The 25,895-nt window shown below is 46.2% G+C and overlaps 1 protein-coding gene across 2 annotated transcripts in view; it reads right to left on the bottom strand.

Moving 5' to 3' along the window:
* The window catches only part of znf407 (zinc finger protein 407), a 202,267-nt gene that overhangs the window by 81,468 nt on the left and 94,904 nt on the right, over positions 1-25,895 (bottom strand). For both annotated transcript variants that reach the window (XM_090199397.1, XM_090199400.1), the window contains exons 5-6: positions 7,120-7,286; positions 338-421 (exon numbers count right to left, since the gene is read on the bottom strand). In XM_090199397.1, the coding sequence (XP_090055523.1) occupies positions 338-421; positions 7,120-7,286 (251 nt within the window). The remainder of the gene's footprint in view (positions 1-337; positions 422-7,119; positions 7,287-25,895) is intronic.

Here is a 25,895-nt window from a genome sequence, read left to right as displayed (position 1 = left end):
CAGGATTTGTTTCACTTTCCCAATATCCAAAAAGCACTTGTTATTGACGGCCTATCTGAAAAACGCAATTTTCCTAAGCGATAGAATGACATGGTGAAATGATAACCTAAATTAAAAATCTCAGATTCAGTCATCCATACTGCTACACATGTCTATCACTGACAGCAAGCATGTCAGACTGTGTGTGTGTGTGTGTGTGTCAGAAATAATAGTGACATGGTTGAGCAGCTTAGATGAATAATAATAAATAGTAGCAGCAATGATGACCGTGTGTGTGTGTGTGTGTGTGTGTGTGTCAGACGCTGGATGTGTGCAGCTCTAGGGTCGTGCGGCTTACCTGTGTGTTGGCGGCGATGTTTGGTGAGGGCGTGTCGCGTGCCACCCGCAAAACCACAGAGATCACACAGGAAGGACTTCTCTCCTGTAGGGGGCGGGAATGAGGGGGTCAGAAAACATTACAGAGTCAACAGAGGAAGGAGTAGGGACAACATCATCGACACAGAGAGAGGGGGGGGGGGAGAGAGAGAGAGAGAGAGAGAGAGAGAGAGAGAGAGAGAGAGAGAGGGAGGGAGAGAGAGAGAGAGAGAGAGAGAGAGGGGGGGGGGGGTGTTCATTAACAGATGAAAGCGGAGGGAAAAGTCACAGATCACTAGTGTATATCCATCAAGGCTCTCACAGTTAACTAATTCCTCCAATCAAATGTATCCGTGTAAATATGTCAAATGGGACAGAAATTGCCAGTGTGGTTTATTGACTGTGATAAAATCTGAAAAGCACCGCTGAACATAATTACATACTTGTCAGAGCCATAAAAATTAGCTTTATTATCAATGGGATGGTTTTGTACAACTTCATTTCTGGCCGATGCCTTCCAGATGGGGCTGAGCTGATCACTCCAGCGGGTTTTTTACTGCGCAAGTGTGCTTCCTCTCTCTCCCTCTTCCCCTGCATCTGGCACTGTCATTAACAGCCTGATGGCTCACGCGCTCTGTCTCTCAACACAGACACAGCAGGAGGAGGACGGGGTGGATGTAAGGCAGGCTGATTGCAACACAAACATGACTCTGAGGACACTGGATCATCAGTATGAGTATTTATTTGCACGATATGCAAAACGTTTGGCAACTGGACGACAAAACATGTCGTCCAGTTCAGAACGTACCCCCCCCCCCCCCCTTTTATATTTCAAAATGTTTCCTCTCTACTGAACAGGGCCCAGGTGATGGTCTATACCCAGTGTAACGGATGTTTATAACAGTGTTGGTTGTTTGGCTCTACGACATCAACGAGCTTTACAGCAGTTGTCTGAACCCCCTGTCGCGGACGTCCTCATTTCAAAGAGGTCTTCTCACAAAACCGACAGTCCAGACCGAACCGTTAGAACTAAGAACTAAGACTAAGAACTAAGAGGAGACTTTCCTTTTGAAGGTGTTGGTTGTTCTGCTCTACGACGCACACAAGCTTCAGGAGAGTCATCTGAGGGTAACCCAGTATCGGGCTGTAGAAATGGCAAAAAGCGCGAAGGGGGTCAAATGTGCCACTAATAATGTGACCAAACATCTTATATCTCTCAGATACAGGACAGACACTTCAAAACCTTATTCCTTATGATACATTTTTGGACCCTCTGTTTCACCATGTACTAATAAATGTGTTATTCAATGTGTTTCTATGGGCTTTAGCAGTAAATTCCAAATTCAACGTTTTATCAAATCATTTTTGTATATCTTTTTTTTTGTACCTACAGGGATCCTAAAATTCGAAATGAAATGGCTAAATGATACATTTTACGACCATCTGAAAACAATTCCTTCTGTTGGGCGACAGGTAGCCTAGCGGTTAGAGCGTTGGGCCGGTAACCATTTGCTCGTTCAAATACCCGAGCCGTCAAGTTTAAAAATCTGCCGATGTGTCCACGAGCAAGGCACTTAACCTCCAATTTGCTCCAGGGTCGCCGTACTACTACGGCTGCACCTATCCGGTGTATGTGACAAAACATCCCATTTTCTTTAGCTAAGTAGATATTGTGATCTAAGGACATAGACCTACAGGTGTTAATAACAGCGATTATATGACAGAGGCTTAGTATGGTGCTGTGTCTCAGTGCTAACCTGTTGCTGCCCATTGCCAATTACACCAGCTCGCCTCAGCAGGAAACGGCTCTGATTAGACGGCAGAGCTCTGGCCTGTCTGCCTCCAGGACATAAGGCACATGCTGTAGCTGCCCACATGAAATAAAAATACTACAGTTTGCTGAGGAATACTACAGTACTTACTATAGAGTTCTGTAGTAAACCATACACTGTAGAATACTATACTACACACTGTAGTTTCCCTCAATCATGTGTAGTACTTGCTATATAATGTTGCAGTATACTGTAGATTACTATAGTAAATACTACAGTAATGTCCACAAAATAAAACATTTTCATGTGGGTACAGTTGCACGCACACACACAGACACCAACACACACACAGGTATGCATGCACACGCAGACAGAAACACACACGGACACATGCAGCATGTGCACGAACCCATGCCACAAGAGCACACGCACGCACGCACGCACGCACGCACACACACGCACACACACGCACACACACACACACACACACAATCACGCAACTGCTCATCTCAATCCCAAAGTTTGAACTCTCACTGTGCATTGCTAATGCATCGAGGTGACAACTTCACGCAGAGGGGAAGTAGTGTTTTTCACTTCGGATAACAGCTTTTATTGAATCCACAGAGAGAGAGAGAGAGAGAGAGAGAGAGAGGAGCCTCATATTACTCCCATTTAAAGCCATTTGACTGTGAGGAGTGTGTTCTAACACAGTGCCACTTAAGAAGAGAAATCCACCAGTCTTAAATAGGTCTTAAAGAGGATTCCTATTTGTTCATTCTGGAATTATAAAATCCCTGGCCTTTTAAAATTGCCCTTCTTCTTCTCTTTCCCCTTGTCGGCATTGAAACCTTCAGGGCAACGTTTGGTGAATGTTAGGGGGAACGTTAGCAGACTGTTAGGGGAGCGTTAGGTCTGCCTCCTCAGTTCCTATCAGAAAAACAGACCCCTCGTTCCCTTCTCCCCCCCATCACCCCCCGATTCCACCCGTCGCCCTTCCATCTCTCATTATGCCCCATGCTACAAGACCCCACCACGGAAAAATCCATAGCCATCGATTCCCGCGCCCAGTCGCGGTCGCCACAATTATTCTTGAGGAGGAAACGCTGGCGATAAATTACGTGTGCTTTTCATCTGCCGTTTGATGGCGGTGAGCCCTCTGAGGGCCGAGGGGAGGACGGGGTTGGTGGGGGACCTTGTCAACACCAGGGGTTCCAGCAGGCTAAAGATACTGAGCACAGGGCCCCTACACACACGCAATCACAACTCGCTCACGGAGACGCACACGGAACATAACGCAGATCAGACAAAAGCACAGTCACACACAAAACGTACCCCAGATTACACACACACACACACACACACACACACACACACACACACACACACACACACACACACACACACACACACACACACACACACACTCACACACACACACACAAGCCAGTTAAAGCTCATCTCTCGTGTGGGCTTATAGAACTTTGCGTCATTTTATCACTCCAAAACGATTCTTTGTTCTCATTCTTCTGGTACTCCCTCTACCCTTAACAAAAGAAATCCACTTATTGCAATACTTATTCAAAAGTACTTTGTAGTGTGGGTGTGTGTTTTTGAATCACATACACCGCCACTGTTTATTGTCCATCCTGTTGCCTAGTCACTCTATTCCTAGTTACATGTACTGCAGATAGTACCTCGTACCCCCGCACATCGATCCTGATGCCCCGTGTATACAGCCAAGTTATCGTTACTCACGGTGCATTTCTTATGACGTTTACTATTATGTGTTATTACTCGTTTCTCTATTTTCTCCAGCTCTACACTTTTGGGAAGGGCCCGTCCGGATCTCATTTTTAAGCTACACCTGTTGTTTACAAAGCATTTGATAAATAACATTTGATTTGATATATGTGTGTCTGGGTGCCCGATGCCTATATCTGTGTTTTAAAGAACCCCGGAGGAGTCTGCATGCAGCTATAATTGCCTCCCTCATTAGTTATGTTTTAGCAGGGTTGCGGTTGGGAGGGCAATTAATTTTACCGCTTAATTTTTCGACACAGAATCCGCCCGCTGTATTGATGTGGCTCGCCATTTTGTGCCTCATTTCTCAGGGAAATTAATTGACATAGTGCGAAGATATATCAGCATATCGCCAGATTAAGCGACAAACTGAGGCAATGAGGAAATCAATTGTGGCCCTGTCGCAGCAAACGGCACTGCCGGGGTCCCTCTGCGGAAGAGCTGGGGGAAAAGGCTGGGGCGGGTTGGGACATGTTTGATTTATTTATTTATTTGAGTCGCTCATTCATCAGCCGTTACAAATGACCCTGGCGGCTGACGCTACCTCCCCTCCTCCTAACACCCCCCCCCCCCCCCCCCATCCTCCTCCTCTTCCTCAGACATTGGGGGTGTGAGGGGAGTGATTAACATAGAAAACACACAAATCAGCCCCAGAACAATGAATCCAGTTAGAGACATGACTGCAGGCCCAGGAGTTGTTCACACACAGAGGAAAAATAGGACGTCCCTCACTATGACTGCTTCCGCCACAGTCACAGTCAAATAAATGCTAGCAGCACAAGTGTGTTTTTATAGAGATGAATTCTCTCGTCACAACGCAAATATTCAAATGCCACAGGACTGAGAACATACACTACTTAAAAACAGACTTCCATTTCATGATTAGTGCTGTAGCACATCTCAAACACTGTTTGCACAACAGCTTTACACGTAATAGCGTAGGGGCCAACAATTCAAACACCTTAATTGTTGCGCTACATTATCTTGGGCGCTACATTATCTTGGGTATCTCTGCTGACACACACTCAAACGTCGTCCCACGCTACTTTCCTCAACACCCCCTACCAGTGATCCGATCTATCCTCTTCCCGCCCGCTACACACACAGTTTAGTTCAACTTTTAGTTTCCTACTTATTTTATTAGTATTGCAGCTGACCCTTGTGAAGGAGCCCATTTATAACGTTCAAACAGTTCACACACGCCGATCATATTTTAGAGTGTGTCAACTCGCCAGTGTGCTGGAATGGGATTGCAATGATACGGTAACGTCTGCCTCTGCCTCTGTCACACCCCCCCCCCCCATCCCATCCCTGTCTGCCCATTAATAGAAGTGTTGCATCATGGAGCTGTAAATTGAGTTAGCATTCTGGGTGTCACTAATCAGGGCCATGAGTCTCTCTCAGTCGACTGAGAGAAAGAGAGAGAGAGAGAGAGACGACAGAGAGAGAGAGACGACAGAGAGAGAGATGACAGAGAGCGAGAGAGAGAGACGACTGAGAGAGAGAGACGACTGAGAGAGAGAGACGACTGAGAGAAAGACGACAGAGAGAAAGACGACAGAGAGAGAGACGAGACGACTGAGAGAGTGACGACTGAGAGAGAGACGACTGAGAGAAAGAGAGAGAGACGTCTCTCTCTCAGTCGTCTCGTCTCTCTCTCTCTCTGTCGTCTTTCTCTCTGTCGTCTTTCTCTCAGTCGTCTTTCTCTCAGTCGTCTCTCTCTCAGTCGTCTCTCTCTCAGTCGTCTCTCTCTCTCAGTCGTCTCTCTCTCTCGCTCTCTGTCATCTCTCTCTCTGTCGTCTCTCTCTCTCTGTCGTCTCTCTCTCTCTCTGTCGTCTCTCTCTCTCTGTCGTCTCTCTCTCTGTCGTCTCTCTCTCTCTGTCGTCTCTCTCTCTCAGTCATCTCTCTCCCTGCCAGCCTGCCTGCCAATCTCTTTCTCTCCCTCTCTCCTCTCTCCCCCTCCCTCTTCCCCTACCCTCCCTGTCGCAGCAAGTGACACCTAGGTGCTTGGAGCAGAGTGACGGTCGGCCCCGGCTGACGGCGAACGGCGGTTCTCGGGGAAACAAATGAAAATAAAAAGGTCTAATTATGTTGGCGGCGCCGTGCCACTGTGAGAGGGGCCCGTGTGACGGATGGACTGTTCTCCTACTGGCGCTCACTCAGCCTGTCAAACCGAGACCAGGCCTGCCGCCCTGACGTCCGCTAGCTTTTGTCATTGACTTAAAAGGGAGTCAAGGAGCAGGTTGACTGACGGACTGACACCTAAGGCAAACAGTCTGGCCACACCAAACAGGCACTGTGTTAATTTCTGACTGATTCTTCCTCTCGGTACATGTCTGTACTGTAGGTAGGTAGGTGTGTCTCACCTGTATGGACATGGAGTCATTAACTGAAGGTATCGGTTTGTGTGTCTAGGTGACATGAGGTGTGTATACTAGGCAATCACAGGTGTGTATACGAGGTGTGTGTGGGTGTCTAGGTGACATGAGGTGTGTACACTAGACAATCGCAGGTGTGTATACGAGGTGTGTGTGGGTGTCTAGGTGACACGAAGTGTGTATACTAGGCAATCATAGGTGTGTATACGAGGTGTGTGTGGGTGTCTAGGTGACATGAGGTGTGTACACTAGACAATCACAGGTGTGTGTGTGGGTGTCTAGGTGACATGAGGTTTGTACACTAGACAATCACAGGTGTGTATACGAGGTGTGTGTGGAAGTCTAGGTGACATGAGGTGTGTACACTAGACAATCACAGGTGTGTATACGAGGTGTGTGTGGGTGTCTAGGTGACATGAGGTGTGTACACTAGATAATCACAGGTGTGTATACGAGGTATGTGTAGGTGTCTAGGTGACATGAGGTGTGTACACTAGACAATCACAGGTGTGTATACGAGGTGTGTGTGGGTGTCTAGGTGACATGAGGTTTGTACACTAGACAATCACAGGTGTGTATACGAGGTGTGTGTGGAAGTCTAGGTGACATGAGGTGTGTGTGGGTGTCTAGGTGACATGAGGTGTGTACACTAGACAATCACAGGTGTGTATACGAGATGTGTGTGGGTGTCTAGGTGACATGAGGTGTGTACACTAGACAATCACAGGTGTGTATACGAGATGTGTGTGGGTGTCTAGGTGACATGAGGTGTGTGTGCAGCACAGTAGACAACATGTGCGGGTGTTGCAGCTCACCCGTGTGTGTCCTGTAGTGGTCTTTCATGGCAGACAGGGTGAGGAAGGCGTAGTGGCAGGCAGGCCAGGCACACTTATGGGGCTTGTCCCCCGTATGCAGCTTCATGTGGTTGTTCAAAGCCCACTTCTCACTGAACGACCGGTCGCACAGATCACACTCAAACTTCCTGCGAGGGAGGGAGGGAGGGAGGGAGGGAGGGAGGGAGGGAGGGAGGGAGGGAGGGAGGGAGGGAGGGAGGGAGGGAGGGAGGGAAAAGAAGAGAGTTATTTAGTCACAAAGCTGAGGTAAAAGGTAGAAACCCAAGTCTCTAAGGTAGGGAAGGGAGGATGTAGGAGAACACACACACACACAGATTGCTGGGGCCCCTGGCGTGTCATGTCTGTATAAGCAGGCATTGATTTTTCTGTCCAGGCCTGCCACCTCCACCATTTATTCTCTGCTTTGCGCCAGGGCCCAGAGGACTGGAGAAATTCTGTTACAGTCCAAACACACACACACACACACACACACACACACACACACACACACACACACACACACACACACACACACACACACACACACACACACACACACACACACACACACACACACAACAGGCCAGTGGGGAGAATAGAGTTGCCCTGTACAGGGGTCTCCCACCACTTAGTCCAGGCCAGCAGGAATACTGTAGGCTAAATGAAAAGCTGAAGCACACTTTACCTCAGGTAGCCTAGTGGTTAGAGCGTTGGGCTAGTAACCGAAAGGTTGCAAGATCGAATCCCCGAGCTGACAAGGTACAAATCTGTTGTTCTGCCCCTGAACAAGGCAGGTAACCCACTGTTTCTAGGCCATCATTGAAAATAAGAATTTGTTCTTAACTGACTTGCCTAGTTAAATAAAGATATTTCTTCAAACCCTGTTTGCCTTTCTCACTAACCATCTCTTCCTCCACCCAGTCTTTGTGCGATGATATGAAACACTGTTGATTGTAAAGATCTCTTCTCCACAGAGGCTAACGATACATTACATAGGACTAGATACTTCCAGTTTAGAGTTGGGTGCTCAGTCCCAGATTCATAGCATTTTATTAAGCTACAAGCAACGCGCATTAGTAAAAACAATAAAATACCCCGCGGTCAAATTCATCTTTAGGCCGGCACTATAATTTTGCCGAGCCGGAGAATGAAAAATGAAGTCAGATTCTTCGGGAGCGTTTGTCTTGTGCCGAGACTCGTGAGAGCGTGTTATTTTAGGGAGGAGGGCGTCTTTAAGGTCTGATTGTGTTGTTTAATGCCTCTGGTATCTGTTTCATAGCACGCCATGTTGACACTCACCTGAACAAATAATGACTTCTAGCAACGTGGAGCATGTGTCCAAATCAATCATTCAAACTCATACGTTTCCCTCATGGAGAGAAGGGGGAGAAGGAGGTGTAGAAAGAGAGAAAGGGAGAGAGAGGGGGGGAGAAGGAGAGGGAGAGAGAACGGGGAGTGAGAGAGAGTCAGGAGTCAGAGGGACAGAGAGGAGGAGGACAGAAAGAGAGTGGGAGAGTGAGAGAGAGCGAGAGAGAGAGAGAGAGAGAGAGAGAGAGAGAGAGAGAGAGAGAGAGAGAGAGAGAGAGAGAGAGAAAGGGACACACAACACAGGTGCTTGCCTTATATATCAATCCACATTCAAAGGAGGAGGAATCTATCTCGCACACAGATGGGTCTGTCACGTCCCACTATCGTCCCAGTCTTACGAAGCGGAAGCTTCCACATCTTTTACCATAAGCACTCAGACACACATTCTAAAATGGTGTCTACATCACCGTGGCCTAATTTCACCTTGGCCATATTCAAAATCCCCCCATTAATTTGCTCACGGTATGCTGTGATTTGCCAAAGACTTTATCCTGGCAATAGATATGTGTCTGTGTCTGTTTCTCCTTCTCTCTCTCTCCCTAGTATTTCTGGGACAGCCAGTCCCCCCGCCGTGGGAGAGGTAAATAAGATGAGTGAAGAAATGCTATCTTTTATCGTGTAACATTATGCACAACACTCCTGTTTTATGAGCTAAACGGGGCCATTGTTTATCGTCGGGCGCCATGTCAGCGCTAGGCCTTAACATGGGCCTCTTTTTCTGCCTGCCTCATTCTCTCTCTCTCTCTCGCTCTCTGTGTGTGTGTGTGTGTGTGTGTGTGTGTGTGTGTGTGTGTGTGTGTCTGAGGAGGAATGGTGCTTGCAGTAGACTGATCAGTGGGGGTTTTTGTATGGAAGACAGGAGGTATTGCGTCTGTTTTCACCAGATCAGATGGAGCTCTTTGATCTTGTCTCCGCGTGTCATATCCCGTCACGATCCACAGTCTAGCCCCTATACATATGCATACAGCCTACCACCTCGAAGCAGTCGGGAGCAATGCAAAGCAGGCCAGAGACAGAGAGGTAGAGAGAGAGAGGTAGACAGAGATAGAGAGAGAGAGAGAGAGAGAGAGAGAGAGAAAGAGAGACAGAGAAATAGAGAGAGCGAGAGAGAGAGAGGTAGACAGAGATAGAGAGAGAGAGAGAGAGAGAGAGACAGAGAAATAGAGAGAGAGAGAAAAGAGGAAGAGAGAGAGAGAAATAGAGAGAAAGAGAAAAGAGGAAGAGAGAGAGGTAAGAAACAGGAGGCCTTTCTCCTATTTGTTAAATATAATTAGTTGTATTTATTTTTGTTGTGGTTGCTGCTCAACAGGTTTCCACATGACGCAAATTAACAGGAGCTCCTTAGATCTCAATTACACATGATGACGAGGAGTGCAATTGTGTTGGCATTGACACACACACACACACACACACACACACACACACACACATTGTACAACTAACCGTGTGGGGACACACAAGTCAGTCCCATTCAAAATCTTATTTTCTCTAACCGACAACCTAATCTTAACCCAAACCCTATTTTACCTTTATTTAACTAGGCAAGTCAGTTAAGAACAAATTCTTATTTACAATGATGGCCTACTCCGGCCAAACCCAGCCTGGATTTGAACCAGGTACTATAGTGACGACTCTTGCACTGAGATGCAATGCCTTAGACCGCTGTGCCACTCGGGACCCCGAACCCTTAAAACTAACCCTAGCTCCTAACCCTAATTCTAATCCTAACTCTAATTCTAACCTTAACACTAATTCTAACCATTAAAAAAATATATATATTCTTGTCCACACACACACAAACACACACGCACGCTCGCACCCACACGCACGCACGCACGAACACACAAACACACACCCTCTGTTTCTCTAGTTCCTCTGATCCTGAAGCAGCTAAATGATTGGCATCCCATGCAGATTTATTCAAATAGCCAGGTGGGCCTCTTCCCTGTAAGCTCCCGTCTTTATTCCTATACTGTCATTCATACTCATACGTCTCACACGTACATTGTGTGGATCTGCAGGATACACTGCCACTGATGGCAAATAAAGCTGATCGGAGACCAGCCAATGTGAAGCCTCTCTGCACTACCGCCCCCATGTGGCAAGGTGGTCACCGGGATAGGATTGTGTGTGTGTGTGTGTGTGTGTGTGTGTGTTTGTGTGTGTGTGTGTGTGTCAGAAACTTACTTCCACTAACCCTATTTTACTTATTCGGTACAACAGGACACGTGGCTGTCAGGTTGTCAGTCAGAGATACCCTAAATAAGTCAGATGCTGTGAAGTCCTGTAGAGACCGCTCCAGAGGCCCCTCCCTTTCCCTCCTGTTAGGGTGACCAGAAAACTCTCCTCCATATTCTCACACTTCAGAGGGGAGCAGAGGGAGAGAGAGAGAGGCCAACTCTCCCCTCCAGCCAAACTGACACAAACAGACAACTTCAAAGTGAAGACTGTTGTTTATTTAGTGAAGGGGGATGGGTGGGGAAAGAGAGAGTCCATCTGATATCCAACTGTCAGGAGAGCATTTTCACATGCAAAATAGAGTGTGTGTGGGAGCGAAAGATTACCTAGAGGGAGAAACATGACAGCACTCAGTATGGTCAGAATGGATCATCATCTGGCAGGCCTCTCTGGTTCTCTCTCTCTCTCTCTCTCTCTCTCGGTTTGTCTCGTTCTCTCTCCCTCTCTCTCTCTCTCTCTCTCTCTCTCTCTCTCTCTCTCTCTCTCGGTTTGTCTCGTTCTCTATCTCTCTCTCTCTCTCTCTCTCTCTCTCGGTTTGTCTCGTTCTCTCTCGGTTTGTCTCGTCCTCTCTCTTTCTAGCTTTCTCTCTGTCTTTCAGTCTCTTTCTCTCTAGTTTTCAGTCTCTCGCTCTCTAGCTTTCTCTCTAGCTTTCAGTCTCTCTCTTTCTCTCTAGCTTTCAGTCTCTCTCTCTTTCTCTCTAGCTTTCAGTCTCCCGCTCTCTAGCTTTCAGTCTCTCTCTCTTTCTCTCGAGCTTTCAGTCTCTCTTTCTTTCTCTCTACCTTTCAGTTTCTTTCTCTCTAGCTGTCAGTCTCTCTCTCTTTCTCTCTAGCTTTCAGTCTCCCGCTCTCTAGCTGTCTCTGTCTCTCAGTCTCTCTCTCCCTCCCCCTCTCCCTCTCCAGCTTTCAGTCTCTCTCTCTTTCTCTCTAGCTTTCAGTAGCTCTCTCTTTCTCTCTAGCTTTCAGTCTCTCTTTCTCTCTAGCTTTCAATCTCTCTCTCTTTCTCTCTATATTCCAGTCTCTCTCTCTTTCTCTCTAGCTTTCAGTCTTTCTTTCTTTCTCTCTAGCTTTCAGTCTTTCTCTCTATCTCTCTCTCTAGCTTTCAGTCTCTCTCTCTTTCTCTCTAGCTTTCAGTCTCTCTCTTTCTCTCTAGCTTTCAGTCTCCCGCTCTCTAGCTCTCTCTTTTCTTTGTCTCTCTTTCTCTCTAGCTTTCAGTCTCTCTCTCTATCTCTCTCTCTATCTTTCAGTTTCTCTCTCTTTCTCTCTAGCTTTCAGTCTCCCGCTCTCTAGCTGTCTCTCTATCTTTCAGTCTCTCAGTCTCTCTAGCTTTCAGTCTCTCAGTCCCTCTTTCTCTCTAGCTTTCAGTCTCTCAGTCCCTCTTTCTCTCTAACTTTCAGTCTCTCTCTCTCTCTCTCCCTCTTTAGCTTTCAGTCTCCCTCTCCCCCTCTCTCTAGCTTTCAGTCTCTCTATCTCTCTCTAGCTTTCAGTCTCTCTCTCTATCTCTCTCTAGCTTTCAGTCTCTCTCTTTCTCTCTAGCTTTCAGTCTCCTGCTCTCTAGCTGTCTCTCTGTCTTTCAGTCTCTCAGTCTCTCTCTCTCTCCCTCCAGCTTTCAGTCTCTCTCTCTTTCTCTCTAGCTTTCAGTCTCTCTCTCTTTCTCTCTAGCTTTCAATCTCTCTCTCTTTCTCTCTAGATTTCAGTCTCGCTCTCTTTCGCTCTAGCTTTCAGTCTCTCTCTTTCTCTCTAGCTTTCAGTCTCTCGCTCTCTATCTCTCTCTCTAGCTTTCAGTCTCTCTCTCTTTCTCTCTAGCTTTCAGTCTCTCTCTTTCTCTCTAGCTTTCAGTCTCCCACTCTCTAGCTCTCTTTTATTTGTCTCTCTATCTCTCTAGCTTTCAGTCTCTGGATCTCTCTCTAGCTTTCAGTCTCTCTCTTTCTCTCTAGCTTTCAGTCTCCCACTCTCTAGCTGTCTCTCTGTCTTTCAGTCTCTCAGTCTCTCTCTCTCTCCCCAGCGTTCAGTCTCTCTCTCTTTCTCTCTAGCTTTCAGTCTCTCTCTCTTTCTCTCTAGCTTTCAGTCTCTCTAGCTTTCAATCTCTCTCTCTTTCTCCCTAGATTTCAGTCTCTCTCTCTTTCTCTCTAGATTTCAGTCTCTCTCTACTTCTCTCTAGCTTTCAGTCTCTCGCTCTCTATCTCTCTCTGTAGCTTTCAGTCTCTCTCTCTTTCTCTCTAGCTTTCAGTCTCCCTCTCTTTCTATCTAGCTTTCAGTCTCCCGCTCTCTAGCTGTCTCTCTATCTTTCAGTCTCTCAGTCTCTCTAGCTTTCAGTCTCTCAGTCCCTCTTTCTCTCTAGCTTTCAGTCTCTCAGTCCCTCTTTCTCTCTAGCTTTCAGTCTCTCTCTCTCTCTCTCCCTCTTTAGCTTTCAGTTTCCCTCTCCCCCTCTCTCTAGCTTTCAGTCTCTCTATCTCTCTCTAGCTTTCAGTCTCTCTCTCTATCTCTCTCTAGCTTTCAGTCTCTCTCTTTCTCTCTAGCTTTCAGTCTCCTGCTCTCTAGCTGTCTCTCTGTCTTTCAGTCTCTCAGTCTCTCTCTCTCTCCCTCCAGCTTTCAGTCTCTCTCTCTTTCTCTCTAGCTTTCAGTCTCTCTCTCTTTCTCTCTAGCTTTCAATCTCTCTCTCTTTCTCTCTAGATTTCAGTCTCGCACTCTTTCGCTCTAGCTTTCAGTCTCTTTCTTTCTCTCTAGCTTTCAGTCTCTCGCTCTCTATCTCTCTCCCCAGCGTTCAGTCTCTCTCTCTTTCTCTCTAGCTTTCAGTCTCTCTCTCTTTCTCTCTAGCTTTCATTCTCTCTTTCTCTCTAGCTTTCAATCTCTCTCGCTTTCTCCCTAGATTTCAGTCTCTCTCTCTTTCTCTCTAGATTTCAGTCTCTCTCTACTTCTCTCTAGCTTTCAGTCTCTCGCTCTCTATCTCTCTCTGTAGCTTTCAGTCTCTCTCTCTTTCTCTCTAGCTTTCAGTCTCTCTCTTTCTCTCTAGCTTTCAGTCTCTCTCTCCCTATCTCTCTCTCTAGCTTTCAGTCTCTCTCTCTTTCTCTCTAGCTTTCAGTCTCTCTCTTTCTCTCTAGCTTTCAGTCTCTCTCTCCCTATCTCTCTCTCTAGCTTTCAGTCTCTCTCTCTTTCTCTCTAGCTTTCAGTCTCTCTCTTTCTCTCTAGCTTTCAGTCTCTCTCTCTCTCCCCCTCTCTCTAGCTTTCAGTCTCTCTCTTTCTCTCTAGCTTTCAGTCTCTCTCTCTCTCCCCCTCTCTCTAGCTTTCAGTCTCTCTCTCTCTCTAGCTTTCAGTATCTCTCTCTCTAGATTTCAGTCTCGCTCTCTTTCGCTCTAGCTTTCAGTCTCTCTCTTTCTCTCTAGCTTTCAGTCTCTCGCTCTCTATCTCTCTCTCTAGCTTTCAGTCTCTCTCTCTTTCTCTCTAGCTTTCAGTCTCTCTCTTTCTCTCTAGCTTTCAGTCTCCCACTCTCTAGCTCTCTTTTATTTGTCTCTCTTTCCCTCTAGCTTTCAGTCTCTGGATCTCTCTCTAGCTTTCAGTCTCTCTCTTTCTCTCTAGCTTTCAGTCTCCCACTCTCTAGCTGTCTCTCTGTCTTTCAGTCTCTCAGTCTCTCTCTCTCTCCCCAGCGTTCAGTCTCTCTCTCTTTCTCTCTAGCTTTCAGTCTCTCTCTCTTTCTCTCTAGCTTTCAGTCTCTCTAGCTTTCAATCTCTCTCTCTTTCTCCATAGATTTCAGTCTCTCTCTCTTTCTCTCTAGATTTCAGTCTCTCTCTACTTCTCTCTAGCTTTCAGTCTCTCGCTCTCTATCTCTCTCTGTAGCTTTCAGTCTCTCTCTCTTTCTCTCTAGCTTTCAGTCTCCCTCTCTTTCTCTCTAGCTTTCAGTCTCCCGCTCTCTAGCTGTCTCTCTATCTTTCAGTCTCTCAGTCTCTCTAGCTTTCAGTCTCTCAGTCCCTCTTTCTCTCTAGCTTTCAGTCTCTCAGTCCCTCTTTCTCTCTAGCTTTCAGTCTCTCTCTCTCTCTCTCTCTCTCCCTCTTTAGCTTTCAGTTTCCCTCTCCCCCTCTCTCTAGCTTTCAGTCTCTCTATCTCTCTCTAGCTTTCAGTCTCTCTCTCTATCTCTCTCTAGCTTTCAGTCTCTCTCTTTCTCTCTAGCTTTCAGTCTCCTGCTCTCTAGCTGTCTCTCTGTCTTTCAGTCTCTCAGTCTTTCTCTCTCTCCCTCCAGCTTTCAGTCTCTCTCTCTTTCTCTCTAGCTTTCAGTCTCTCTCTCTTTCTCTCTAGCTTTCAATCTCTCTCTCTTTCTCTCTAGATTTCAGTCTCGCTCTCTTTCGCTCTAGCTTTCAGTCTCTCTCTTTCTCTCTAGCTTTCAGTCTCTCGCTCTCTATCTCTCTCTCTAGCTTTCAGTCTCTCTCTCTTTCTCTCTAGCTTTCAGTCTCTCTCTTTCTCTCTAGCTTTCAGTCTCCCACTCTCTAGCTCTCTTTTATTTGTCTCTCTTTCTCTCTAGCTTTCAGTCTCTCTATCTCTCTCTAGCTTTCAGTCTCTCTCTTTCTCTCTAGCTTTCAGTCTCCCACTCTCTAGCTGTCTCTCTGTCTTTCAGTCTCTCAGTCTCTCTCTCTCTCCCCAGCGTTCAGTCTCTCTCTCTTTCTCTCTAGCTTTCAGTCTCTCTCTCTTTCTCTCTAGCTTTCATTCTCTCTTTCTCTCTAGCTTTCAATCTCTCTCTCTTTCTCCCTAGATTTCAGTCTCTCTCTCTTTCTCTCTAGATTTCAGTCTCTCTCTACTTCTCTCTAGCTTTCAGTCTCTCGCTCTCTATCTCTCTCTGTAGCTTTCAGTCTCTCTCTCTTTCTCTCTAGCTTTCAGTCTCTCTCTTTCGCTCTAGCTTTCAGTCTCTCTCTCCCTATCTCTCTCTCTAGCTTTCAGTCTCTCTCTCTTTCTCTCTAGCTTTCAGTCTCTCTCTTTCTCTCTAGCTTTCAGTCTCTCTCTCCCTATCTCTCTCTCTAGCTTTCAGTCTCTCTCTCTTTCTCTCTAGCTTTCAGTCTCTCTCTTTCTCTCTAGCTTTCAGTCTCTCTCTCTCCCCCTCTCTCTAGCTTTCAGTCTCTCTCTTTCTCTCTAGCTTTCAGTCTCTCTCTCTCTCCCCCTCTCTCTAGCTTTCAGTCTCTCTCTCTCTCTCTCTAGCTTTCAGTATCTCTCTCTCTAGATTTCAGTCTCTCTCTCTTGCTTTCAGTCTATTTCTCTATCTCTCTCTAGCTTTCAGTCTCTCTATTTCTCTGTAGCTTTCAGTCTCCCGCTCTCTAGCTGTCTCTCTGTCTTTCAGTCTCTCTTTCTCTTTAGCTTTCAGTCTCTCTCTCTTTCTCTCTAGCTTTCAGTCTCCCGCTCTCTAGCTTTATCTCTGTCTTTCAGTCTCTCAGTGTCTCTTTCTCTCTAGCTTTCAGTCTCTCTCCCTCTTTCTCCCTCCCTCTCTCTAGCTTTCTCTTTAGCTGTCAGTCTCTCTTTCTCTCTAGCTTTCAGTCTCTCTCTCTCTCTAGCTTTCAGTCTCTCTCTTGCTTTCAGTCTATTTCTCTATCTCTCTCTAGCTTTCAGTCTCTCTCTTTCTCTGTAGCTTTCAGTCTCCTGCTCTCTAGCTGTCTCTCTGTCTTTCAGTCTCTCTTTCTCTCTAGCTTTCAGTCTCTCTCCCTCTTTCTCCCTCCCTCTCTCTAGCTTTCTCTCTAACTGTCAGTCTCTCTTTCTCTCTAGCTTTCAGTCTCTCTCTCTCTCTAGCTTTCAGTCTCTCTCTCTCCCTTTCTCTCTAGTTTTAAGCCTATCTTTATCTCTAGCTTTCAGCCTCTCTCTAGCTCTCTCTCTAGCTGTCAGTCTCTCTCTCTAGCTTTCAGTCGCTCTCTCTTTCTCTCTAGCTTTCAGTCTCCTGCTCTCTAGCTTTATCTCTGTCTTCCAGTCTCTCAGTCTCGCTTTCTCTCTAGCTTTCAGTCTCTCTCTCTTTCTCAGTAGCTTTCAGTCTCCCGCTCTCTAGCTTTATCTCTGTCTTTCAGTCTCTGTCTCTCTTTCTCTCTCTTATTCTTAAGCTTTCATCCTCTCTCTCTTTCTCTCTAGCTGTCAGTCTCTCTTTCTCTCTAGCTTTCAGTCTCTCTCTCTCTCTTTCTAGCTTTCAGTCTCTCTCTCTTTCTCTCTAGCTTTCAGTCTCTCTCTCTTTCTCTCTAGCTTTAAGTCTCTCACTCTTTCTCTCTAGCTTTCAGTCTCTCTCTCTTTCTCTCTAGCTTTCAGTCTCCCGCTCTCTAGCTTTCTCTCTGTCTTTCAGTCTCTCAGTCTCTCTTTCTCTCTAGCTTTCAGTCTTTCTCCCTCTTTCTCTCTGGCTTTCAGTTGCTCTTCCTCTTTCGCTCCAGCTTTCAGTCTCTCTCTCCCTATCTCTCTCTCTAGCTTTCAGTCTCTCTCTCTTTCTCTCTAGCTTTCAGTCTCTCTCTTTCTCTCTAGCTTTCAGTCTCTCTCTCTCCCCCTCTCTCTAGCTTTCAGTCTCTCTCTTTCTCTCTAGCTTTCAGTCTCTCTCTCTCCCCCCCTCTCTCTAGCTTTCAGTCTCTCTCTCTCTCTCTCTAGCTTTCAGTATCTCTCTCTCTAGATTTCAGTCTCTCTCTCTTGCTTTCAGTCTATTTCTCTATCTCTCTCTAGCTTTCAGTCTCTCTATTTCTCTGTAGCTTTCAGTCTCCCGCTCTCTAGCTGTCTCTCTGTCTTTCAGTCTCTCTTTCTCTTTAGCTTTCAGTCTCTCTCTCTTTCTCTCTAGCTTTCAGTCTCCCGCTCTCTAGCTTTATCTCTGTCTTTCAGTCTCTCAGTCTCTCTTTCTCTCTAGCTTTCAGTCTCTCTCCCTCTTTCTCCCTCCCTCTCTCTAGCTTTCTCTTTAGCTGTCAGTCTCTCTTTCTCTCTAGCTTTCAGTCTCTCTCTCTCTCTAGCTTTCAGTCTCTCTCTTGCTTTCAGTCTATTTCTCTATCTCTCTCTAGCTTTCAGTCTCTCTCTTTCTCTGTAGCTTTCAGTCTCCTGCTCTCTAGCTGTCTCTCTGTCTTTCAGTCTCTCTTTCTCTCTAGCTTTCAGTCTCTCTCCCTCTTTCTCCCTCCCTCTCTCTAGCTTTCTCTCTAACTGTCAGTCTCTCTTTCTCTCTAGCTTTCAGTCTCTCTCTCTCTCTAGCTTTCAGTCTCTCTCTCTCCCTTTCTCTCTAGTTTTAAGCCTATCTTTATCTCTAGCTTTCAGCCTCTCTCTAGCTCTCTCTCTAGCTGTCAGTCTCTCTCTCTAGCTTTCAGTCGCTCTCTCTTTCTCTCTAGCTTTCAGTCTCCTGCTCTCTAGCTTTATCTCTGTCTTCCAGTCTCTCAGTCTCGCTTTCTCTCTAGCTTTCAGTCTCTCTCTCTTTCTCAGTAGCTTTCAGTCTCCCGCTCTCTAGCTTTATCTCTGTCTTTCAGTCTCTGTCTCTCTTTCTCTCTCTTATTCTCAAGCTTTCATCCTCTCTCTCTTTCTCTCTAGCTGTCAGTCTCTCTTTCTCTCTAGCTTTCAGTCTCTCTCTCTCTCTTTCTAGCTTTCAGTCTCTCTCTCTTTCTCTCTAGCTTTCAGTCTCTCTCTCTTTCTCTCTAGCTTTAAGTCTCTCACTCTTTCTCTCTAGCTTTCAGTCTCTCTCTCTTTCTCTCTAGCTTTCAGTCTCCCGCTCTCTAGCTTTCTCTCTGTCTTTCAGTCTCTCAGTCTCTCTTTCTCTCTAGCTTTCAGTCTTTCTCCCTCTTTCTCTCTGGCTTTCAGTTGCTCTTCCTCTTTCGCTCCAGCTTTCAGTCTCTCTCTCTCTCTCTCTCTCTCTCTCTCTCTCTCGCTTTCAATCTCTCTCTCTCAGTCGCTCAGTCTCTCTCTCTAGCTTTCAGTTTCTCTCTCTTTCTCTCTAGCTTTCAGTCTCCCGCTCTCTAGCTTTCTCTCTGTCTTTCAGTCTCTCAGTCTCTCTTTCTCTCTCTTATTCTCAAGCTTTCATCCTCTCTCTCTTTCTCTCTAGCTGTCAGTCTCTCTTTCTCTCTAGCTTTCAGTCTCTCTCTCTCTCTTTCTAGCTTTCAGTCACTCTCCCTCTTTCTCTCTAGCTTTCAGTCTCTCTCCCTCTCTCTAGCTTTCATCCTCTCACACGCTCTCTAGTTTTCAGTCTCTCTCTCTCTCTTTCTCTCTAGCTTTTATCCTCTCTCTCTTTCAGCCTCTCTCTTTCTCTCTAGCTGTCAGTCTCTCTTTCTCTCTAGCTTTCAGTCTCTCTTTCTCTCTAGCTTTCAGGCTCTCTCTCTTTCTCTCTAGCTTTCAGTCTCTCTCTATTTCTCTCTAGCTTTCAGTCTCCCGCTCTCTAGCTTTCTCTCTGTCTTTCAGTCTCTGTCTCTCTATCTCTCTAGCCTTCAGTCTCTCTCCCTCTTTCTCTCTTTCTCTCTAGCTATCTCTCTCTAGCTGTCAGTCTCTCTTTCTCTCTAGCTTTCAGTCTCTCTCGCTCTCTAGCTTTCAGTCTCTCTCTCTTTCTCTCTAGCTTTCAGTCTCTCTTTCTCTCTAGCTTTCAGTCTCTCTCTCTTTCTCTATAGCTTTCAGTCTCTCTCTTTCTCTATAGCTTTCAGTCTCTCTCCCTCTTTCTCTCTAGCTTTCAGTTGCTCTCCCTCTTTCGCTCTAACTTTCAGTCTCTCTCCCTCTTTCTCTCTCTCTCTCTCTCTAGCTTTCAGCCTCTCTCTCTCTCTCTCTATTATTCAGTCTCTCTCCCTCTTTCACTCTCCCTCTCTCTAGCTTTCATCCTCTCTATCTTTCTCTCTAGCTATCTCTCTCTAGCTGTCAGTCTCTCTTTTTCTCTAGCTTTCAGTCTCTCTCTCTTTCTCTCTAGCCTTCAGTCTCTCTCCCTCTTTCTCTCTTTCTCTCTAGCTATCTCTCTCTAGCTGTCAGTCTCTCTTTCTCTCTAGCTTTCAGTCTCTCTCGCTCTCTAGCTTTCAGTCTCTCTCTCTTTCTCTAGCTTTCAGTCTCTCTCCCTCTTTCTCTCTAGCTTTCAGTTGCTCTCCCTCTTTCGCTCTAACTTTCAGTCTCTCTCCCTCTTTCTCTCTCTCTCTCTCTCTAGCTTTCAGCCTCTCTCTCTCTCTCTCTATTATTCAGTCTCTCTCCCTCTTTCACTCTCCCTCTCTCTAGCTTTCATCCTCTCTATCTATCTCTCTCTAGCTGTCAGTCTCTCTTTTTCTCTAGCTTTCAGTCTCTCTCTCTTTCTCTCTAGCTTTCAGTCTCTCTCTCTTTCTCTAGCTTTCAGTCTCTCTCCCTCTTTCTCTCTAGCTTTCAGTTGCTCTCCCTCTTTCGCTCTAACTTTCAGTCTCTCTCCCTCTTTCTCTCTCTCTCTCTCTCTAGCTTTCAGCCTCTCTCTCTCTCTCTCTATTATTCAGTCTCTCTCCCTCTTTCACTCTCCCTCTCTCTAGCTTTCATCCTCTCTATCTATCTCTCTCTAGCTGTCAGTCTCTCTTTTTCTCTAGCTTTCAGTCTCTCTCTCTTTCTCTCTAGCTTTCAGTCTCCCGCTCTCTAGCTTTCTCTCTGTCGTTCAGTCTCTCAGTCTCTCTTTCTCTATAGCTTTCAGTCTCTCTCCCTCTTTCTCTCTAGCTTTCAGTCGCTCTCCCTCTTTCTCTCTAGCTTTCTCTAGCTCTCTCTTGCTTTCAGTTTCTCTCTCTCTCTCTCTCTCTAGCTTTCAGTCTCTCGCTCTTTCTCTCTAGCTTTCAGTCTCCCGCTCTCTAGCTTTCTCTCTGTCTTTCAGTCTCTCAGTCTCTCTTTCTCTATAGCTTTCAGTCTCTCTCCCTCTTTCTCTCTAGCTTTCAGTCGCTCTCCCTCTTTCTCTCTAGCTTTCAGTCTCTCTCCCTCTTTCTCTCTCCCTCTCTCTAGCTTTCAGCCTCTCTCTCTCTCTAGTTCAGTCTCTCTCTTTCTCTCTAGCTTTCATCCTCTCTCTCTTTCTCTCTAGCTTTCAGCCTCTCTCTTTCTCTCTAGCTATCTCTCTCCAGCACTCAGTCTCTCTTTCTCACTAGCTTTCAGTCTCTTTCTCTAGCTTTCAGTCTCTCTCTCTCTTTCTCTCTAGCTCTCTCTCTAGCTGTCAGTCTCTCTCTAGCTCTCTCTCTAGCTGTCAGTGTCTCTATCTCTCTCTCTCTCTAGCTTTCATTCTTTCTCTCTTTCTATTTAGCTTTCAGTCTCCCGCTCTCTAGCTTTCTCTCTGTCTTTCAGTCTCTCTTTCTCTCTAGCTTTCAGTCTCTCTCCCTCTTTCTGTCTAGCTTTCATCCTCTCTCCCTATTTCTCTCTCTCTCTAGCTGTCAGTCTCTCTTTCTCTCTAGCTTTCAGTCTCGCTCTCTTTCTAGCTTTCAGTCTCTCTCTATCTCTAGCTTTCAGTCTCTCTCTCTCTCTCTCCTAAATCACTCCGCATTTCGTCAGCCCGGCAGCTTAAATCCAGACTAAATTAGCAGAATGAAGATTAAGTCATTTGGCCTTGAGCTGTTCCAGACATTACGAGTCGAAGACTGAGGATAACTTTAAACTCGGCCGACTAGGGTCAAAACGTGTGTGTGTGTCTGTGTGTGTTTGTGTGAGTGCGTGCGTGCGTGCGTGCGTGTGTGCATGAGTCTAGAAGATTTCTTCTGCGGGAGTCAATTGAAACCAAATTAAAGGGAGTGTTTTTTAAATTTTTAAATAGAAAATATTACATTCCTTTGGGTAACTGTTTCCTGAGCACACAGCCCTGGCTTCATTATTTTCCGTTAGCGTACACAAAGTCAACTGACGACAAGCTCGTTCCCAGGTTGAACAATCGCAAGACTAGACACCATCACTCGTGCCCTGCCCGTGCTTTCCAAGGTTCACCTAGTTTATGGTCAATGGGCTTTGAAGGTAATCAAATCAGTTTGCTGGACTGAGCTGGTTTACCATTCAAATGAACAGTCATCTACCTCCCAACACTGTGGCTAGGTGTGTGTTCTGCATGTCGACCACCGCAACGGCTTAAGTGGACACACCCTGTACCACGGTGCTGTAAGTAAGTAGCCTGGCGCGACCCTTGGCTTTGTACGAGCTGGCTCATAGGAGCAGGAGTCTATCTCCTGTTTCTGTGGTGTGAGGCAGCTTGATAGCAGGGGGCTTGGAGTCTGAGTACAATAATGATTTGTGAAAAGGCATAGTACAGAGTTGTCAATAGAGAAACGCAACTGCCCTCTCTGAGTATACAAGAGCAATAACAACTGAGTACAGAGCAGAGTTCAGGAGTAATGTCACAAGGCCTCCTCCTCTGAGAGAGAGAGAGAGGGCTAGTGCGTACTTACACTTACACTTACACACACAAACACACACTATGGCTGCAATACAAACAAGACCCCAGCACCACAGAGATGCTATTGCGGATTTATATTTACCTTCAATCCCAAAAGGGGGAAGAAAAGATAATGAAATAAATAATAATAGAGGCATCAGATAAGCTCCCGTTTATCCCGCTATAGGGCAAATACAAATTGTCAATTTAATGAACATGGTGGACGTGATGAAAGCGAGGTGAAGGAGTCTCGTTGCCTGACAATCAGGAAATGTTATCTTAATATTGTTCTGTGGTTATTCAGCCCATAACTTAGGGGGGAGGAGCAAAGGCCATGTCCCAGTGACGTGTCCCTGTTATTGCCTGTTTTTATTATGAGCCATAGCTCAACGGTTGGAAAAACACACACACACACACACACAGACACACACACCTGACCATATAACTAGAGTTCCAGCAAAGAACAAAGACAGGATTGATACGAGAGGTTTGAAAGACAAATGCGTACGTACGTGTGTGTTGGGGGGGGGGCTTTCCAGATTCAATACATTTATTGCTGTAATGGGTTTAATGAATACCAGACCGTAAATCAAAACGTTTCATCACAAAATCACAAATCAAGCACCGAAACTGCAACCCACTGGCATCCTTGGCTGGTAACCAACCACCAAAAAGGCAGAAAAACCCCCCTACTCCTGATTTGTGTGACAACAAGAGGTCAGAGTCCTCCATCAGCAGCACTTAAAAAGCCTCCAGATGCTTCCTAGTCCAAACTTTTTGGTATTTAAAGCCTCAATCTGAGGATCCCCACCCAAATGAACTAGTATCTCCATATTTATATATCGCCCGTACTAAATTGCGTCACTGCGAAGAATTACTATGGATATGAATATCGGCGACAATAACTCAGCCAAAAGCCTTAAAGACACGACGCTCTTTATTGGGGCGTCTGATAGCCCTTAAATACAGCACCAGGCAGCCATATCAGTGCTGTTTCTCTCTAATATCAGGCCACATTAGCGGCTCGTAAATCAAATTACACTCCTAGAATTTCATTAAGCTCACCTGCCAGCAGTAGTGCCGGCTAAATATTGATGTTTTCCCACCGCGATTGTGTGGCTCTCAGGTACACAAAAGGAGGAAGGAAAGCAAGGGGAAACGGATGATGAATGTAATTATCTTTTAAGGAATACAGTGGAACTCTGTCATAAATCCCCCTGGTAATACTACGGAGAGGGAGAGGTAGCAATAAAGAGCGTCCTGTGGGCTGGAGTCAACAACGGCAACAACACCGGCTGTGTCCCAAAATGGCACCCTAATCCCTACGTTTTGACCAGATCCATATTGGCCCTTGGTCAAAAGGAGTGCCCTATATAGGGACTAGGCTCCCATTTAGGAATGGCCTTGTCTGCTCCCTTCCTGTTTAAAGTGTTCGAGTGTTCAACCAGAGGTGGACTCCACAGCCTGATTACAGCCTGAAGAGAAAGTCAACTCTCTAACAGAGATCAAAGAGGATGATGTATGACAGAGATCACACACCCCAGATAGACAAGCTAATGCAATAGAACGAGAGAGAGAGAGAGAGAGAGCGGCTGATAATGCACAAAGATTGACTTGTTACTGTTAGACCCTCGATCCAATATTAAAGAAATGATTGAGTACTTTCTTTATTGCCACTCGAATTATCTGAAAGGAATGTGTGTTTCTATTAGTTTTTTTTGTTTATTTTTCAACTGAACATATAGCCTAGACCCTGGTTTTGCATAAACAGGCGAGATTTCCTGGATATGGAATCTGGGAAGGCTGTATGAGCCGGGAGGAGGATGGGTGGGTGGGGGGAGTGGAGGGACAACGGCGTCTGAATATGGATTTTGATTACACACAGAGGGAAATGAGTGAGCCGGGGACCGTGACGACACTCACTTAATAAAAAGGTAAAGTCTATACATCAAAGAGCGTCTAGCTGTAAATCGTTGCATTCTGCTGTGCCGACGGCCCATCCCCATCCTGGCTCATTGTAACTCATCATGTTTACTATTGGCTCAATGTAATTTTAAATAATGAGCTTTATCCCTTATCTAATTAACAAGGGCCTCGCTCCCCCTCTTCAAATTAGGAAGCCAGTATTGGTCTAGCCGACTGTTGTTTAGAAAATTCGCTTTGTGACAAAACAGCAAAAGCACAACGGGTTGGCTGTGTGTGTGCAGAAGTAAAGACCTGGTCTTTTTTTTTTGCGTGCGCACGCACGCACGCACGCACGCACGCACGCACACACGCACACACGCACACACGCACACACACACACACACACACACACACACACACACACACACACACACAGGAATTCCAATTCAATGATCACCTTAGATCCCACGCATGCCATAAATCAGACAGGCTTGACAGAGGATGAAAAATGGTATTAATAATGCGAAACTTATTATACAGTCCAAAATGCTCCCTTGATAAATGACATTGTTTGGGCCTGACAATGATTGCATTTAAAACATTATTTCTGTTTTGTGCTGCATTCTGTGGGTTGGTGGACACAGGGGCGTGGGGCTTGTGTGTTCGTGTGCGTGCCAGACACATGAGTGTGTGTGCTCATGAAATATCTTCCCATCCCAGATCTCACCCTGGAGTCAAGAGGGCAAATGGTGGCCGGTGGCTCACAACAAACCCAAAACGCACGCGCACACGCGTTGAAAAACAGAGCCCATCTCCCTGCCTCAACATCTACACATCAATCACAACAACACATTTCACTGGTACTCTGAAAAAGAGAGAGATACCACCATTCCATAGCACCGTTGTCAGAGAGAGAACAGTAGGGCGTGCTCGACGTGCATAGCAAATCCCTGTGCTAACACCTCACACTCGCTGACTCCAATCTGAGCAACAGACCCAGCGGGGGAAAGAGCAAGCCAGGAGTAGAGGAAACGTCAGGAGTCATAAAAGTTTCATTTGAAATGGAAACTGGGAGTGCGGTGGAAACATGGTGACACATGTTTTTTTTTCTGCCTGTAGCTGGCTGGGTTAGCAATGCTACGGTGCCACCGGGCTGCGTTTCCATTCATTAACACAGGGACAGGCCAGTTGTGCTAAGCTAAATGCCACATACCAGGGCAGCACAACACCGAGACAAAAGGCTATGTCCCAAACGGCACCCTACTCCCTATATAGTGCACTAATTTTGACCAGGGCCACACCCTGAGAGACAGAAAGCCAGGGAGCGGACAGCTTCAGTCGTACCCGGGGTGTGGGACTGTTTTAGGGGTTTTACTGAACTGGCAAGGGGTGGATAGGACTGAGGAGGATGCACAGCACACTGCATAGAGAGACGGGGAATGCAAAAAGTTGATGCTGAGCAGATAATTGCGTTGCTATATTTGTGGTGCATCTTTGGCTTATGCTACTGATGATTTCAGTTGGCATCGTAAGCTGATGATTTGGGCAAATGATTACACAAATCGTTTTGTATTATAGCTAACACTCAAAGTAGTGTACACTCAAGCCACTCTTGATGTAAGACACTGATGAAACACATACACACTTCTACACCGAGTGGAGAAAACATTAGGAACACCTTCCTATTAACGAGTTGCACCCCCTTTTTGCCCCCAGAACAGCCTCAATCCGTCGGGGTGTGGACTCTGCAACGTGTCCAAAGCGTTCCACAGGGATGCTGGCCCATGTCGACTCCAATGCTTCCCACAGTTGTGTCAAGTTGGCTGGATGTCCTTTGCCTGGTGACCATTCTTGATCCCCACGGGAAACTGTTGAGCGTGAAAAACGCAGCAGCGTTGCAGTTCTTGACACAGTCAAACCGATGCGCCTGGCACCCTCTTTTGTGCTGCTGCCATGTTGAG

This window comes from Oncorhynchus mykiss, chromosome 2 (assembly GCF_057628025.1).
Source record: "Oncorhynchus mykiss isolate SJ-2025 chromosome 2, ASM5762802v1, whole genome shotgun sequence".
In the NCBI taxonomy this organism is placed as follows: Eukaryota; Metazoa; Chordata; class Actinopteri; order Salmoniformes; family Salmonidae; genus Oncorhynchus; species Oncorhynchus mykiss.
Note: the sequence above shows the minus strand (reverse complement) of the source record. Positions and strands in the feature narration are given on the sequence as shown.